The 17,177-nt window shown below is 40.3% G+C and overlaps 2 protein-coding genes and 1 long non-coding RNA gene across 10 annotated transcripts in view; 2 read left to right on the top strand and 1 right to left on the bottom strand.

Annotated features, from left to right (window-relative positions):
- The window catches only part of KCNT2 (potassium sodium-activated channel subfamily T member 2), a 115,695-nt gene extending 111,692 nt beyond the window's left edge, over positions 1 to 4,003 (bottom strand). For all 6 annotated transcript variants that reach the window (XM_039556100.1, XM_039556101.1, XM_039556104.1 and 3 more), the window contains exon 1: positions 3,777 to 4,003. In XM_039556100.1, coding sequence (XP_039412034.1) covers positions 3,777 to 3,871 — 95 coding nt within the window. In that variant the 5' untranslated portion in view covers positions 3,872 to 4,003. The remainder of the gene's footprint in view (positions 1 to 3,776) is intronic.
- Positions 4,004 to 10,007: 6,004 nt separating this feature from the next.
- LOC109145902 lies at positions 10,008 to 12,529 on the top strand. The gene is made up of 3 exons (XR_002047581.1): positions 10,008 to 10,375; positions 10,697 to 10,961; positions 12,387 to 12,529. It is a non-coding gene; the product is annotated as an uncharacterized LOC109145902 (long non-coding RNA).
- Positions 12,530 to 14,117: 1,588 nt separating this feature from the next.
- CFH (complement factor H) overlaps positions 14,118 to 17,177 on the top strand; it is a 29,459-nt gene continuing 26,399 nt past the window's right edge. Inside the window, exon 1 of one of the 3 annotated variants that reach the window (XM_019291689.3) lies at positions 14,118 to 14,284. In XM_019291689.3, the coding sequence (XP_019147234.3) occupies positions 14,224 to 14,284 (61 nt within the window). In that variant the 5' untranslated portion in view covers positions 14,118 to 14,223. The remainder of the gene's footprint in view (positions 14,285 to 17,177) is intronic. The other 2 variants (XM_019291688.3, XM_010409287.4) reach the window with 2 other exon arrangements.

Raw genomic sequence — 17,177 nt, 5'->3', positions numbered from 1 at the left:
CACAGAATTCACCTGCTTGCCACATAGACACGCTCTAACTGGGCTGATCTTTTACATGCTGCCTTGTAGAAGTGTTTTCCATATAAAATGAGTGTAGTGTAAGCATCAAGCTTCATCTCCACGGCTTTCAAAGGGAACTGGGTCCTTTGAAAATCTAGCTTTTCAAAAACCAAAACTGGTTTTAACATCCTTTTTTTGAAAAAAAAAACCACTCAGCAAATTCAAGAATGCCAATAAATTATTCAGAGTAGCTTTCTTACTGAACAAAATCATTTGTCAAAGATTCACTATGTTCTTCTGCACACAGCAACTTCTTTTATGAAAAATAATATACAATCCAATTTGGCGGTTTGTGGAAGATGACAGCCCAGAACCCATCTGTTACTGAAGCCAACTGCAAGGCTGGCTATGAATCTAAGCTATGAAAGCAGAATTTCTTGGGGGAGGGGACAGAAATGCAAAAGCAGTAAGGTGGATGTTACTGCATTGAAGAAATGCAGGTAAGGAGCGGATCATGAACTAGATAGCAAAAAAAAAAAGAGAAGTCTGAGTAAAGCTCCACTATAGGAGAAGTCCCCAAGAAAAAAAAGAAAAAAAATATTAGAAATCAGTCTCCAAACAGGTAGAGATCTAAGAACAAAGCTCCTGAATGAGAGTCCTATCACAATCAACTAAGCATTTTAGCACATGTGCATTTTATAAATTAACAGGAACACTTAAAAGAAAGGGGGGATCAAACACTCATCCTAAAGGAACATAATAATTAAGGTTTCAAAATTGAACTATGATTGTGTCAGAAAGGTATCTTTCAACAAAAAGAGAAGAGGTCACATAATTTCCATCGTATTTATTATTAAATACTACCACATGCCATATAATGGTGAACTGTGCTATTAAAACTGTGATTTGGAGACACAGAATCCTGGGTGGGTTGTGGCAGATGGGAAGAATAATTCCATCTCCTCTCCACTCTAAAGAACCAACAAGCTTCAGAAAACAAGGAGGTGGACCCTATCAGCAAAAAGCCAGCATTTTTCCAGAAAAGGCATAATGGAAGCAGAAAAGAGATCCCCCAAGGATGAACAGACCAGGAAGATCAAAAAGAGAATGGAACTAAGACAAGACACAGGGTTTGGCTGGTAACAGACCTGAAGTTCACACAGAAGATCACACAGATGGAAAACCCTTAGCATACATCACTGCCAGAGTTGAGAGCAAGTGGAATTAAGAAGTTGCAGTGAACTGGAAACAGGCAGAAAACTTATTTGCAGCATCTCAGCCAAAGGCCAATAACTAAAATGAACTATCTTGACCAAGTGCTATAAGGCTACTTCAACTGTGTTTCACTATTCAGATACTCCTTTCATAGTTAACATCCACTCAACTGAAGAGGTTACAAACAACACCTCTGGCAATATCTATATTGCACATTGCTTAGAATGGAATACAAAGGATATGCTTCAAAACCAGCTAAGAATCATTTACATAAGAGTGCAAAGAAAATAAAGCAGACCAAAATAATATATACTTGTGTAATATCAATCATTGCAAACTAATAAGAAGCTGATCTCAGGGTCCCCATAGGTCTGCAGTCTTTCTCATTCAGTATTTCCTGGAAGTATGGCTAATATTCTAAGTATTCCACTTGATGCTATTTCTATGCAGAATATGCATGCTTTTTCTATAATGGATAGCAGCAATATTCCAACAACATAGGAAGGAATGAATATTTCAGTATTACACATGATAGCCTCCACTTCAGGAAGGTAAGAATCTGGACAGACAAACAAAAGATAATACTCAAGATCTTTATAAGAATGGCTCTTGTTCAGTTACTGGAAAGCTGGTATCCAAAACTACTGCTATGGTAACTTACAGAGCTGGAGGAGAGAATGCTGCTATCACAGCCTCATGTAAAACACAATCTTGCTGGCATTGTGGGGAAACCCCTGCACACCTTCCTGCCACAGCCTCAGCACAGGACAATGCATAAAGATCTAGAAAGCCATTTACATTTTTAAATTTCAGATTGTGCCAGAGAGCTTTCTTGTAATGGTTGTTGGAATATTACTGAAATAATTAAAATTTACTCTTAATTTTCCATCAGTTCTTTGCTGCAGTTTTCAAACGGCAACCATGCACTGGAAGACTTTTATGCTATAATTCTGCTATCAAAATTGTATTAAGGATTATTTATTTTCATTTTTTTAAGTGCACGCAGACCTGAAATAGACAATAGCTAAAAGGATGCTCTGGGCTGTGCAGTTACACTATTTGCTATTTGAGACCAGATCATGCTTCTTCCGCAGAAGGTAACTTCATAAAGTGCAAGTCAAACAACTGGCATCAGGGAAGTGCTTGACAGAAGTTTAAACTAGAGTTGGAAAAAGTGTTAAGCCCCAGCGTGATCCAAAAAGATACACAAAGAATATTTTTACATTTTAGCCATCAAAACCCCAAATAAACAAATAAAGTTGTTACAATAAGAAAGGTTGTGGAGTTTTTTCCTGTTCCAGTAGGAAATAAGATGCAGGTGTAAGATGCTAAATTTTCTAAAATCTCAATGAATACTGTAATCAGAAGTAATGACTACATTACAATACACTTCTAATTTTTTTAAACAGTAAAAGCATGCTTTGCTAAACATACTATTTAACTCTCCATTATGTAGTTACAATGCTGTCATTTCCAACCAACAGCATTCATTTTTGGTGACTATATTAAGATGTCAATAACCATTTCATACCTCTCTAAATAAAAAACATTTGTTTAACTGCTTCAATGTACAGCATATTCTCCTAAACAAAGGCAATAATTAGTTACATATTTGCATGATCTTGTGATTATCAATCAATAAGAATCCATCATTCTTTAGGAAAGTGGCAAAAATCTGAACAATGTAGAACAGCATTAAAATCAAAGTTTCTGACTGCCAAGTTAAAGATATACTCTGACAATGCAAATATATTGAATTAAAAGCTATCCAGTATATTGCCGAGTTTGCTTTTCTGTCCTTTGACTACAAGAAAGTGTTGGTACAAAGCGGATATGACACATAATTTTGCAAGATGGGATCATGTAATAGTCTATTGAGACACAAGGTTGTATGGTCCAGCAGAGTGGAATGATGCTGGTGCTGTTCATGAACGCTGTTCATTCAACATTTTAAAACTGAACACACATTCCTGGTTTGCTTTTTTCTTTTAATGTAAAGGGCTCTTTGTTTATTATTTTGAAGGACAACATTTGACTTGAAACAAACGCATCTTTTTCTATCGGGTGTACTTAAAGATGCTGACAAATTTGAAAGAATTCATAAAGGAATAAAATAGTGGTAGTTGCGTCCATGCCTAGGATCCCAGCATTAAAAGAAACTGCATGTAAAGAAGCCTGGATACAGGACAGCGAGAGCATCCCGCAATTAGCCTTTGGACAAACAGGAAAAGCATGTTTTGTTTGGGACGTTTCCTCGGCGAACGTTGTCATACGGAGACAGTCTCTCACCTGTCCTGCTCCTGCGGTGCTGTGGGGCAGGGAAAGGCTCCGCCGTTCGCGGCAGCGCTCCAGAGGCTGCGGGATGCCCCGCGCTCGGCTCGGGGGCACCGGCCCGGCCGGCCCCGGCTACGGGCGGGGCGCGGCACCGCAGCCCTCGGCGGCCGTCGCACCCCGTGCCCGGCAAAGTTTCCCCCGGGGCTGCGCTCCCGCGGGCGGAGGAGCCGTCCCGGAAGGCTGCCCGGCCCCGCGACCCCGCCGCGGACACCGCGCCCCGCGCTCACCTGTCGTCGCTCTGCCAGCCCTGGTCGCCCAGCAGCAAGTCCCGAAAGCGGTACCGCGGCGGCAGCGGCGGCACCTCGCTGTCCAGGTCCACCATCCTGGCAGGAGCGGGAGACAGGGGGCGGGCAGCGAGGGAGGGAGGGAGGGGAAACCCCGCCGCGCTGCCCGAGGAGCGGCCGGACCCGCCCGGGCGCGTGGCGAGCAGAGCCCGGCGCGGCAGCAGCGGCGGCTGGCCCCGCACAAAGGCGCGGCGGGGCTGTCCCCGCGGTCCCCGGCGGCTCGGGAGAGCCTCTCGGCCCCGGGAGCCAAGTCCCGCCCCGGGGGGAGGCAGGTGCCGGCGGGCGGCGGCCTCGGCGGCGGCGCGACCGCCCCCCGCCCACGCCCACCCTCACAGCGAGCGGCGAGCGCGCCGCCGCGGCCGACAACAAAGGGCCGTGCCACGGCCCGGCCGGCGGCACCGCACCGGGCTCGGCAGCCCGCCTCGCCCCCGAGCAGCCCCCCTGCCTCCTCCTGTCCGCCCGGGGCTGCCTCGGGGGTGCTTTTCCGTAGGCCTCGAAACGTGAGAAATGGGTGTTTTACCATAGGTAGCTTCCACACAGCCCCCTTTAGTGACGGTGGGGTCATCTGAGCGCAGCTGGGGCTGCCACAGCCTCTTCTCCTGCTCCGCGTTAACCAGACACACCTGGTCAGTCCCAGCTCCTCTGCAATGCCCGGTGTGAGAGTGCTAACCATTCGGTCAGTTTCTGCGTTTGCTTAATTGGGAGCAGCTTAATTGCTGTTGGACGTAGCAGGTGGTGCAGGCCCTGTAAAGAAAACCACTGAGATGTTGAACTATTCCCATGGTTGAGATTTGTAGGTAACGCCTGAAAGTGTGAGACACTCTAAAAGTATTTTAGTTCTATGCTTGACTGATGAAGCACAAAATACCAATATAGTGATTTGATTGAACACACTGTCACTAAGAGTGAATAATGTTTTTAGATTTGCCCTTAAAGGGTCACTTTAATCTAGACTGTCATACTAATCATCTAATGTTCTGCTAAACATTTGTAATAAACAGTTTTAGTAAAAACTGACATTACTGCATTTTCTGCAGCCTGTCCTGATTTGCTTTCCTCAATTAAGTCTTCACCTAAACTCTTCAGTTGTAGCAATCGTTTCGTAGAACAAAATTGTGCATAATCTTAACACTGGTCAACATAACCTCATTACAGGTTTAGATTTTGTTGGATCAGGAGCTAAGTGATGAACAAGAATTTATTTCCTAAATGTGGTTTAAATACCATATATTTAATAAGGGGCTTGCATGGATTCAATGGGTGTATTGAAGAGTAAGCCTTGCATTTTCCATTTAGCTGGGTTTCTGTGTGGAAGGTAAGCTAAGTTAAAAGCTGGTGTGGCACATACAGGATCAGTTCAAGCATGGCAGCCTGGAGTGTATCACATGCCCTGCTGAGAATCCAGCTCTGAGCTCCATGCTGTGATGCAAAGAGTTCCTCAGGTAACCAACAGGTAGTTCAATTCAGGACTCAGATTATCTCTGCTGTTGTTACAGTCATTGCATCTTCCCTTGCTTCTTTAGCACAGAGCTCTTAAGCACAGCTTCTGTGGTTGCTGTTTCTTGAAAGAGCTGCAGTGTGGAGTCCCAGGCCCTGTAAAACACTGGGATCACTGGAGTATGATGCCTACCCTTTTTCACAGCTTGCTGCACTCAGCATTTACAATGTGCTTCTCAGAAGGCCTTGATAGGTGAAGCAAAACAGATGCGTGTATGTGGCAAGAGTTCAAAGGTAACTTACTCTTTGCTTTGGCTGATATGGGAAATAAATAAAATAGTGAATTATTCTGCATCCATGTTCTTGCCAGTTTTACCATGCTGTGTCCTGAGGTCAGAGCTCTCTAAAAGTCTAATTAAAAAAAAAAAAGTCCAGGATCTTTCTTTAGAATATTTGTTATGTGCTGCCCACTTCTTTTTTTCTCAGCTGCTCTCCAGTTAAAGGAGCTCTCTCTTGTAAGAAAACAGTGTTTTCTCTCTCTGCCTGGGTCTTTCATCTTACCAGAACTTGAGGTGGGGTGAAGCCTGTATGTTGTAATGTTGTGTTATAAAAGCAAAGCAGCTAGGCTAAGTGCAGTCCTTTTCTGCAGTCTATGAATCGTGGACTGGTTGGGAAATTAATGGTGTTTCTACTCTATCTTCTAGCAGCCTCATTAATTTTTCCACCTGAGTTGATTAATTTAACGTGTTTTCATACTTGAGGAGCTAAGTAGCGGGAGAAGCTTTTGCTCTTTTTGTACCATGGAAATGCACTTCAGACAGGTAATAGCTGACTGGGAAATGAGCAACCTGGTGAGCAGTTGAGCAGAGCTAATAGAAAACAAACTCATTACTGAGACTATAGTCATGCAATTTATACAGATGCTTAATTCTATGCTCCCAAGTAATAGAAACTCTTTGCAATGTAAAATGTGTTTTTACACATACGACAGTATGATGCCTGATCACTGAAAAGCTCTAAGTATATAAAATTGGCAGAAAGGGGGTTTTAGTTAGCTAAATCAAATATTTTGATTAGGAGCTCAAAACACTTGTGAACTTCTGTCTTCAAGTAAAGGAGACACTGAGTCATCTGCTTGGAGACAGGTGCTGGGAATGAACCATTATACTGGGTCACCATGCTCAAGCCAGGTGTTCCTTGTTAGGTGTTTGTGTTACAGAAAAGCTGTGAGCCACGCTCAGGAACAAATGCAGGTTTGTACTTTCAGAATGATTCTGGCCCTGAGAAATGTCAGAAGTATCTGTGACCCTGACCTAGGGACTGAAAATAGATTTTAATCAATCTGGTTTTTGTGTTAGCCAAAGTGGGTAGGTACAGGTAGGTAGCTCTAAGCAGTTGACTTTGAAGTCTGAGAGAGAGAGGGGGTTTAAGAATCATGTAACTGAGTTTGTTGGTAGTGATTGGATTTAAATTCTGGATCATACTGAGGTACAAAAAGAACAACAACAACAAAAAAGTATTTAGTTTTTCTTTTTAGTTTACCATATTTTTGATGGTATATAGCTAAAACAGATTGAATCAATGGCTTCTGGACTTTTTGAACAATTGCAGGGTATATGGAGGTAAACAGAGGTTGTTAATACTGTTCTTAATTCAATATGTTCTCTCCCTCTATCTAAATCTGATTTATGCAATCTACTGTAATAAAATAAATCAGATCATCAGGTTAGTTTTTGAAATTTTGCTCTAAAAGCTTGCAAGGTTCTCTTTATAATTAATCAGTTTAATTATTGACACTCACTGGGACATTCTTTACTGATGGTATTGATACCTAAAATTATTCAGGTAAAACAAAGCTGAACTTTATTGCAGGGAGTTAGAGAAGCATCTTGTCCATGATAAACTGCTCCATTTCAGCCTTTGAATGTGTTGCTGGTCCTCAGCATTGGGATGCTGAAATAGTCCTGCTGGGCACAGTTCTTCCCCTTTTCCCTCCATTGCTTTTCAAATGTCTATTGTGACTCAGACACTTGTCATCCCCAGCTGATAAGCTTATCATGCCAACCCTTGTTTTTATTCTCCTAAATAAAGTATGAGATTGGGGGAAGAAAGAGCACAGGTAAATATAAATTTTTTTTTAAAAGAATGAGGCATTTATGAAGTAAATGCACAGTAAATCCTTTTTAAGGTTCTGTAATATTTGTTACAAGTAGCTTGTATTTATTGTCCTTTCAAGAAAGGTAGTCTGGTATTGTCTGGATGGAGTTCGGGTAACTCAGCAGACATGCACAAAGCACTTACTGGAAGGAGGAGTCTGGGCTGCAGTGAAAAATGGTCACTGGCAATTCCTTCTTTGTAGAGTTTGTATGTTTATTTTTTATTTGTCTGTTGGTGTTAGTAAAGGGCTAGGCAGGCTGAAAAAACAAATAAACTCAAGTTCATTTTGAGTTTTTTTCCTCAGGTCTCTTTTTTTTTTTTTTTTTTAATTTTTCTTCCCCATAATTAAGTAGCATCTGGATGTTTATGTTTCTGTTGGGAACTTTGGAACTCTCACAATTCTTCAAGGTGAGCAGTTCTCACTGCAGTATGTCGATGTGGCTTTGGGTTTAAGACCAGAACAGGGAACTAGACTACTGACAGTGTAGTCATGAAGTCCATGAAACAGTTCTGCACCTTTGGCAGCTGAATAGAGTATTTAGGGACTCAGCATTCAGAGTTCAAAAATTATTTGGGGTTTAGATTAGTGAACTGTACTTCAACAATATTTGATTTACTTTGGCTGCAGTTTCACTTCAGAAATAGTCTGCAAAGGTGGAGTCTTCTGTAGAAAAAAGCATTGTGACTGTATCTGTTGAAATGTACCTAGATGGAAGTCTGAAGGGTCCTTGCTGATAAATACTCCTTTTATCAGAAAACAGAATTTCAGCATTAAGAAAGGGATACGTCTCAGTTAGAAAACAACATTTTTTATTTTTTTAAGAATTGGTTACCATCTTTTTTTTTTCCCCCTGTCGCTTTCAGACCATTAACTGCAAAAGCAATCTCAAATCCAAAGTACAGGTGCCTTATCAGACTAAAATTAGGTGTGCAAGACTGAGTCTCAGCATCCTGCAATCTGAATGGATCTGAGAGGTTAAATCAAATCAGTTGCAAAAACTGGTGAGAGGTGTGTTTGAGGACACTCCGTCTTTACCTACCTTGGTTCAGGACTGTTATTTAGTGATGTGGAGTGTAAGACTAAAGACTACATTAGTGAATGTCTGAATGGATTCAAGCTCATTGTCTGCAATTTTGAATTTTTAAAGCAACTGCACACTGGTAATCCTTAGTAATGGATCTTGGCCAGGATGCCAGAGGGGGCATTGAGTTGGAGGAGGGCAAAATGACCTGGAAGTTATATAGCCTTTGGTTTACCTTTACCCAGTGTTTGTGCTTCTTGAGACTGATGGAAATCAAAGGGACGTTGCTGAGCAATGCAACGTTTGTAGAGCCCCCAGCACTTTGAGATTGTACTTTTAGACCTTATCTCTGCAATACCTTGTTCTTTGCACATTTTCTTTGTGTAATCTACAATACAATTTCTTAGGCCAGTTTTGCTTGTCTGTTACTGTTGAGTAAGGGCAGCCTGTTTTACCTTCTTCATTTTTGTGACCCTAACACCAAATCTGTTAGTTCAAGGAGGAACTATTTATTTCCATTCAACTCCAATGACTGCACGGACTCTGCCTTATTCTTTTGTGTCATTTCCTATACAGATGATTACTTGTCTTGAATCTTTCCCTAATAGCCTTTGTTCCCACACGTTATAATTTGAAAGCATCATCATTTTCTTACTTCTCCCTTGCTGCAGAGGAATTGTCACTGCAATCTTATTCTTCCCTTTCACATCCCTTTCTTAGAAAGGACTTGCTGGAGGGTTAGGGCAACGTGCGTTTATTGGGTTCGTCCCTTTTTTTGTTTGCTAGTTTAAGTATACTTGTGTTACACCTTACTGGAGTCTTGGCTTTTAGGGAAAAGGCCTGGTTTTGGTTTATTCTCAATCTTACAGTACAGTCTGGGGGTGGGGTCTGAGTGTTACCATAGCGTAAAAATGACAGTGTAGCCAGTAAGTTTCTGCAAAAAGAAATGCTTGTGTCACCTCCCTGCTAGGTAGCTGGGTTGTGTGCTGGAGTAGTAACAGGAAGAGTTGATGGTGACTTTAATTGTCCTTTGGGAAAGTGAAGCCATTGGGGACATACTACTGATATGTAATGAAACTTTAAAAAAAAAATCATAATCATAATTTTTTACAAGCTCTAGACTGCTCCATGCTAGTTTTTTTTTCTAAAAGGACTATTTATTTCTAAGCAAGTCTTTCTATTCTCACATACCTTTAAATCTTTATTTATCCTATTTACTTTTTATTGTGTTTTGCGTATCTCTTTCTTTTATTGTCTGATATAATTCCAGAGTGCAATGCTGCAATGTTTGGAATCGTTTAAACTTCAGGGGAAAAAATGTTGTTGGAGTCCTCCTATCTTTCCACTTGGTGCCTGTTTGTTTAAATGGCTGTGCAGTAGCAGACTGTTCTGCTGGCATGAAAGGTTTGATAGTGATTCAGAGACAGTAACAGACTGAAATAGCCCGAAGTGAGAACAGAGTTTTAAGGTCACTGTAAAGCTGCAAAGCTAGGGCAGAAAGCGAAATGAGGGATTTCAAATTTGATAATTCCTCTGAAAGCATTAAAAAAAAAAAAAAGGAGGTAGTTTCATGTATCTAATTAAACTGAAATGTTGGTAGGTAGAGGGCGTGTTTTCTGTAGCCGGGTGAGCAGGACCCTTCACTGCAAGCACGATCTTTAGAGAGTTGTTTCAGACACAGGGCATTCGATCTGACCTGATCCTTTTATTCTTCTGTGCTAAGCCAGCACAGCACAGATCCAAAAAGGGACAGCGAACACTTCAGGGCCACCCAGGGTCCTGGTGCACCCCGGCCCTCTGACATCTGTGGTGACCTGGAAAGGAGCTGTGGGAACAAGAGAAGAGCAGCACTGCATCCCGGGAGAGCAGGCTGGTGGGAAATGGTGATAACCTGGGAATTGCCTTCCAGTAAAGCTTCACTTGGCTGTGAGTAGGAGGACTTACTTCATTTAAAAGTAGGGTTACTGACAGCTGCTTTTATATAGGAAGAGAACATCTTTTTTTGCAAAGAACACCTTTTCAAGTAATTTTCACTTCACTTTTGAGTATAGAGCACCAAGGCAGGAGAATGAGGTGGTACTTAAACACAATCAGAAGTGGGTTTATATTACTTTTAGAATTGGACATGATATATCTCCTGTCATTGCTGCAAAATGCTGCCTAAGCACATGCTGTTATCTAATTTACCTTAGAAGAAGCTGAAGGAATATTCCTAAAGAATTCCTAGTACTATGTTTCTGTTTGCAGGGGTGCTCCCATGACCCATTCTTGGTAAAATGATCTGAACAGCAACAGCTGATAAGACAGCAGTGCAAGTTCAAGCATCCAAACCTGTCTGAGATTGACTGTGCCACAGCTGGTCCTGTTAAAGGGGATGACAAACCACTAGGGAGTTACCAGGTGAATTCTGAAATAAGGGAAGGTCCAGTTTGGAAAGAAACATATGGGACAAATGAAATTGTAACAGGAAGGAAAACAGTGGGAATGGAGCAAGCAGTCAAAAACAGATGAGGTAGGTTTGACACCATTTGCTCTATGTTCATCCCCTGGCACCAAAAACTCTGTGTGGACATGCCAGCAGCCTTCATCCAGCTCGGGCAGTGACTGGGCAGGTGCAATAGGCAGGGACTCACAGCTGGGGCTGTGGTGCTTCCTCCCCGCTGTGTGCGTTAGCAGGTTGTGAGGAGCAGCAAAGTACACAAAAAGTGCCCACATCTCCTACAGGGGCATGTGTGAGAGGGAAACTGTGTGTATAACCGTGGGTGGGTGGGTGCACAGCTTTGTGTGTGCAATTAGAACTTTGGGGGATTAGTGAAGAAACATTCTTTATTTGTTAGATGTTTATTAGCATTTTGTTTGACAGCGTATTGCCCATACTGAACCTGAAAGTATATGCCACTGATTGCTAGTTAATTGTGTTCTATTAATAAATCAATAAACCAGTGTGATGATTATTTGGTTTAAACGAAGTAAACTGAGCAGTTTTTCCCTGTCACACCCTTAGGTTGTGATTGTAGCTATTACATGATATGTTAGTGTAATTATGAGTCACAGAAGTTGTGTGCCAGCGTGAGGAGAGACAAATGTTCAGGATGCAAAGATAGTCTCACTATTAATACAGTGGGATAGGACATTTTCATGACAATTGTTGGGCAAAGCAGTGGCTGGTGCTAGAATTCTGTGTGCTCTAATGAGGTCATTAAAATCAAGTGTGACAGCAAGCATGCTGTTAGAACATGCTGGAATTACACTGGTCAGAGATGCTATTTCAGCTGTGGCTAATTAAGCTCCCATTACTAGTCATCATTAGTCCCCTATGGAATACATTGACTTACTCAGGTCTGTTTTCCTAACACAAAATGGCTTCCTAACACTGTTCTCAAAATGATTCACGTTTGAACCAACACTCTGATGTTAAGCCTCCGTGTTGAGTAAGGAACTAATAAAACCCTGAGTAGTTTATTCTGACCTCACACTGACTCTGTTTTGTGGAGGAGTTTTGGACAAGAGAACTTCCAACCTGTCCTTTCCTGTGATCTCACACCTTGACATGCAGTTTTGCTTGTACAGGGAATATGTGGTGATATTTTGGCAGTCTGGCCGTGTCCACAGCAGTATTTTGGGTGCAGTCACACCAGTTCTCAAAGCAGTAGTTCTGCTTCCTTCGGCAAAATCCAACTGTCTTTGGTTGCATAACTATGTAGATGTTTCTGCCTTTCTCATGAGTAGGAGGTAAACTCTAGAGAGGAGTTCTTTTCTCCTTGCCTTAGAGGTCCTGAGGCATGATTTGTCTGTATGCTCTGTTTTGTTAGAGGCTGGAGGTGGCTAAACCAAGTGAGACACAACTAAAAGACGTTAGATTTTGAGTTGATAGCCCATGAAAGAGGTGAGCAAGGAAAGAAAGTTTAAGCTCCTGATTCTATTTCCATTTGGCTAGGGTAAGTTTAGTCAATGACTTAAGAAGATCACAAACCCAGGACTGGAAAGGACCGAGTCTGGTCTCTTGCTTTGTGATTGAAGATGGTTTCTCTGTACAGGCCTGTGTTATGCCTATACAAATATTGCTTCAGAGCTTCACCAGCTGAGGTGAGTTTTCTAATTTACACCTTAAATTTATTCATAGACATTTTATATCTACCTAGTTTTGCATACTGATGTTATCTTTTAGCTTGAATAGTTCTAGCAATGCCTGTATTTATGGAGAGCAGTCAGGAAATTTATGGTACCATTTCAATTTCAGTTCTGGTTCAGCTGCACCTGAAAGTATCTTTGACCGTGTTTCAAGCCCATAATTATTTTACAAGTTTAATAACCCAAAAGCAGTTTGACAAAACCTGAACCAGTTTGAGCTTCATGACATCAGAAGATTTAATACTTAAAAATGGAGAAAATACAGCTTTGACAGGTGCATGAAATATCCACTTACTGATAAGGTGTGCGCCAGTAACTGCAAACCAGATGCTGATCGATCATCACAGGGTCATGGAGCAGGGTGAGAGTTCATTCTCCACATGAGTCATTTGTCAAGGGAAAGGAAGAGATATTATGCTCTCTGAAGTCCATTCTGTAGGAAAAACAGCTGAATGCCAGTTTTACTAAGACCATTTCTTACAACTGGTGACAGAAAACACAGCCCAAAGTTTAAAAAGAAATATTCCATCTGCATTTTAAGAAGAGAAAAATTTTCAACTGCTGTTGATTTGAGATCTTTTCTGTAGACACTCATTTTTATCCTATAGCAGTACACTAAGGAGTCTAGTGATTTTTAAGGATATGTTATGTGGGTTTTTGGGAACATTTACAAGATGGATCTGGGTGTGCTCCATTCCAGTCAGACATCACCACTGGAGGGCACCTGGCCTGTAGCTGGTTTATGTCCATCTCCTGGGAGCACTTTGTAGAATTATGTTTTTTCCCCCTAATTCTCAGTCTCAAATAATTCTCTTCCTATGATCTACATTTCCACTGAAGAGTACTTGTAAAGCCAAGACATTTCATGAAGCTATTAGACTATATGGCTGTTGCTTACATGAACCCATGAGAAGTTCCTTTGTTAGGCATACAGTTCTTTTTGCGAAATGCTATATTTTTCTTTGGAAAGTTCATTATCTGTCTTACAATCCATTCAAACCTTCTCCGCCTTATCATTTCTCATGTGATACTGAAGTGCCTCAACATCACCTGGGTTTATTTGATGAGGAATTTGACCAAATACATTTCCTTTGTACTGGGTAGTTGGTATCTTCTATAAGAACCAGTGAGTGACCCCTAAGTTCATTTTTGCCTGCTTTTTATTTTGATTGTTTGCAACCTACATCTTGAATTATATGTATAGAGCAGTTCATTTTTACACACACTTACCATTAATTTGTTTTCTAACTAAGCATACAATACACAAGGAATTGCAAAATAATTTAGTTGTACAACTTTTAGATAGCAAAAGACATAACCTTATATGAGCATGGAAGGGCTAAGTATGGAAAAAAAAGGGTAATGTCAAAACAAGCAGACCACAGGGAAAGGAATGTGTCAACTTAAATTGCCAGGCATTTGTTTATTCATTTAGCAAGGTTTAGAGAGGGGGTTTAAAAAAAAGAAACACTTGTGTGTTGCAAGAGGTTTAGGGGAAGTGACTGCTGAAATCAGAGTATAAATGTTTTGCAAGGTCAGTCCCTGGACCAGTTAAGTAAAAAAGGAGTGGAAATAACACAAAGTAATAAAAAAAAAGTAGGCTATATTACTGGATGCGTTTGCTGAGTTTTTGAATCTCTAGGATGTTGTTCCTGGGCTATGTAGCTCTGCTCTTGTGTTGGATGCATTGTGCTGCACAAAGGGGTAAGCTTTAACTCCTATCTTAAAATGTGTGTGAAGATGGTAACCAAAGCAATTTTTAAAGGCGTTGTAGCTTTTTTTCATGAACTTCTGACAATAATAACTGACATTTCTTCTGGCAGCATTTAGCACCTTTAGTATTTAGTATACTGTCATAGGATTACTTTCACCTATTTATTTGGATAACTACTGCTGTTATTAATCTGTTGCCTAACTTTTTTAATGGTTGGTATCACTATAAACTAGAGTCAGACAACTAATTTTATATTCATTATGTTTGCTAATTATTCTAATATCTAAAACCAGGAAACAACTGGTAGATTAAAATAGAAATGCACATTTATGGAGTGGTTTTTTTCTGTCTGGAATAATCTGTGAGATGGTCTGAGAAAGATGAATGATTGCTACATTGACTGAAAAGCTTATATCTATTGACTGACTGGTTTTAGTCTAGGAATGAGATAAATAGATACAGGTATGCTTTTTTCATGTTTGAAGAGGTAGCTCGTATTCTGTGTCTTTTCAGAAGCCTCTGATGTTTTCTGTTTCTCTGTTCAATGGATTTTTCATGATTTGAGTTTATATTATTTAGTGTATCCTTAGTAATTTAATTTGTTTGCTTTCTGTCTGAGTTTCTTTGCATAGAGTGTTGTGCAGAGGGTGCTATGTGGTTTTGAGCTCGTGTGTCTTTCCTTGGTTTAGGCTGGTTTTAATTTTAGTTGGAAGTTATGAAGACCTTATTAATAAAAACAATCCAATAATGGATTTTACTTTGAAAAATTGAAAAATCAGGAAATTAAAGGAATGTCCTATCTTAATGAAATATAAATATTGCCTCAAAGCAACTAATAGTCTAATTTGTTTGCAAAGACGTGCAGAAAAGTCCTGGAATTTGAAATGAAAGTTTGCCTGAATTTGCACTTTGTTTTCACAATGCTTTCTTTAGGTCAGGGAGATTGGAAAGGAATGTGAATGTAGCAAAATCTGATTTATCCAGGACAACTATTACCATGGGTCATGCAGGGTTCTTATTTATGCTTCATGCTGAAAGTCTGTGTGAGTTTTGCGCAAGGACTGAAAACCGCTTGTACCTGGATTTGTAATTATGCTTGTGCTTTGCAGAAGCTGCTACCAGCGTTTTGTTGGCAAAAAAAGCAGCTTGAGCTATTTCTAACTGAGGTCAAGTCCCATGTAAATACTGAATGAGTAATTCCATCTCTCCTGATCTGTCACTAAAGAATTTGAAAGTATTCGTTTAGTGCAGGCTTTCTAATATAGAAATAAAACCCTCCAATGTTGGTGAGTGCATGATAGAATTAACATAGTTTTGAAGTACAACATACCAGCAGATTTCTTCACCTCAAGCCACTAAGAAACTAATAAAACCCCCCAATAATTAGCTGTAGTCAGAAATATGTATAAACATATACATCTATATATATATATATATATATATATATATACACACACACTCTGACACTTGATGGCAACGCATAGTTTGACATCAGGGCAGGAATGGGGAAGTGTTGAGGTAAAACCCAGCAAGACCCAGCACATCTTAGTAATGATGAAGAGACTAAGGAGGTTATCTTTCCTTTTTGGTTTTTTTTTAATGTAAACAAGGAGGAGTTGAGGGGCTGCATTCTGCACAACAGACAATAAAAATGTGATAAAATTCAGAGGGAGGAATAGAGAAGCTTTCCCTGTATTCAATAACCTATTTTCTAAATTATAGATTTCAGTGTGCATTCTCAGCTTGCAAACTGAAAGTGCTAATTTAAACAAGGTCTAATTAAAAATATGTGGAGTTAGAAACATTCTCTTTCTCACCATTGAAAAGAAATTTTTGGGTAAACGAACCATTTTTAACTCATTTGAAAGACTAGCTAGAGGATTCCTGTTCATTTTGCTTATTCCTACATTTTGCAAAAAGTGTTGTTAGAATTTGAATGTCTTAGTTTTGCTAAAAAAAGTCCCTCCTACATTTTTTATAGTAGCCTAGTACCCTCTAGTGCACAGAAACAATAATTTTTATTCAGATGTAATCATTCATAGGAGGGAGAATACTTATCAAGGTAATTGGAAAAAACGTGAATATGTGGGCACACTCTCCCTTTAGCACCTCAGTAGTATTGTCAAAGCTTGTCTAATTCTTCTGGCTACTTAAAACAGCCAAACTAAAATTATTAGACTGCACAATTAACACCATTTTCTTTATATTTTCAAAATGCCATACAGAACACTTAAAATTATACCGTTTTTTATCGTAAAAAATATTTTTCCCTGTTTTTTAAACAATTTTATGAAATTATGCCTCTAATTTCGTTGGTACACCCCTGACTGAAATACAAACAGTGAGTTCTCAAGGGTGTGTCTTTGTAAAAGTCAAGTAAAACTCACTTTCCACACAAAGTGAGAGGATTAAATACACTTTCTTCCGCATCAGCTACTTAATGTGTGGTTGTGATCTCTGCAGTGCAGTTCAGTGAGCTACAGCTCCACACCCCTCACATGAGGAAAGATCCTAAATATTTTTCCCATAGTCCTATTTCCAGGCAGCACCTGGACAACCCATAGGAAGGTTTCAGTGGGAATCCTACTGCTTTCTCAAACCTGTGGCCTTACAGCTAAACTGGGGAGAGGACATCTGTGCCACGTCTCTGCTGAGTAATGAATCTACTCACCAAGGGATTTCCTTCTCTGGCAGACATTTCTTCTCCCATTTATTTTCTATACAGAGATTTCATTCCTTTTCCAAGGCTTCATTTCTCAGGGCTTGTTTTATTTATTCTTGATGAATGCTCACCTTTCATGTTCAGATGGAAAACAGAGTTCATTGCATTTACTTAACTAGGCTGTTCAGACTCTGTTACTCTGGGTGAAGCTTCAGCTTCCA

Source organism: Corvus cornix, chromosome 8 (assembly GCF_000738735.6).
Source record: "Corvus cornix cornix isolate S_Up_H32 chromosome 8, ASM73873v5, whole genome shotgun sequence".
In the NCBI taxonomy this organism is placed as follows: Eukaryota; Metazoa; Chordata; class Aves; order Passeriformes; family Corvidae; genus Corvus; species Corvus cornix.
This window is presented reverse-complemented; position numbering and strand designations above follow the sequence as displayed.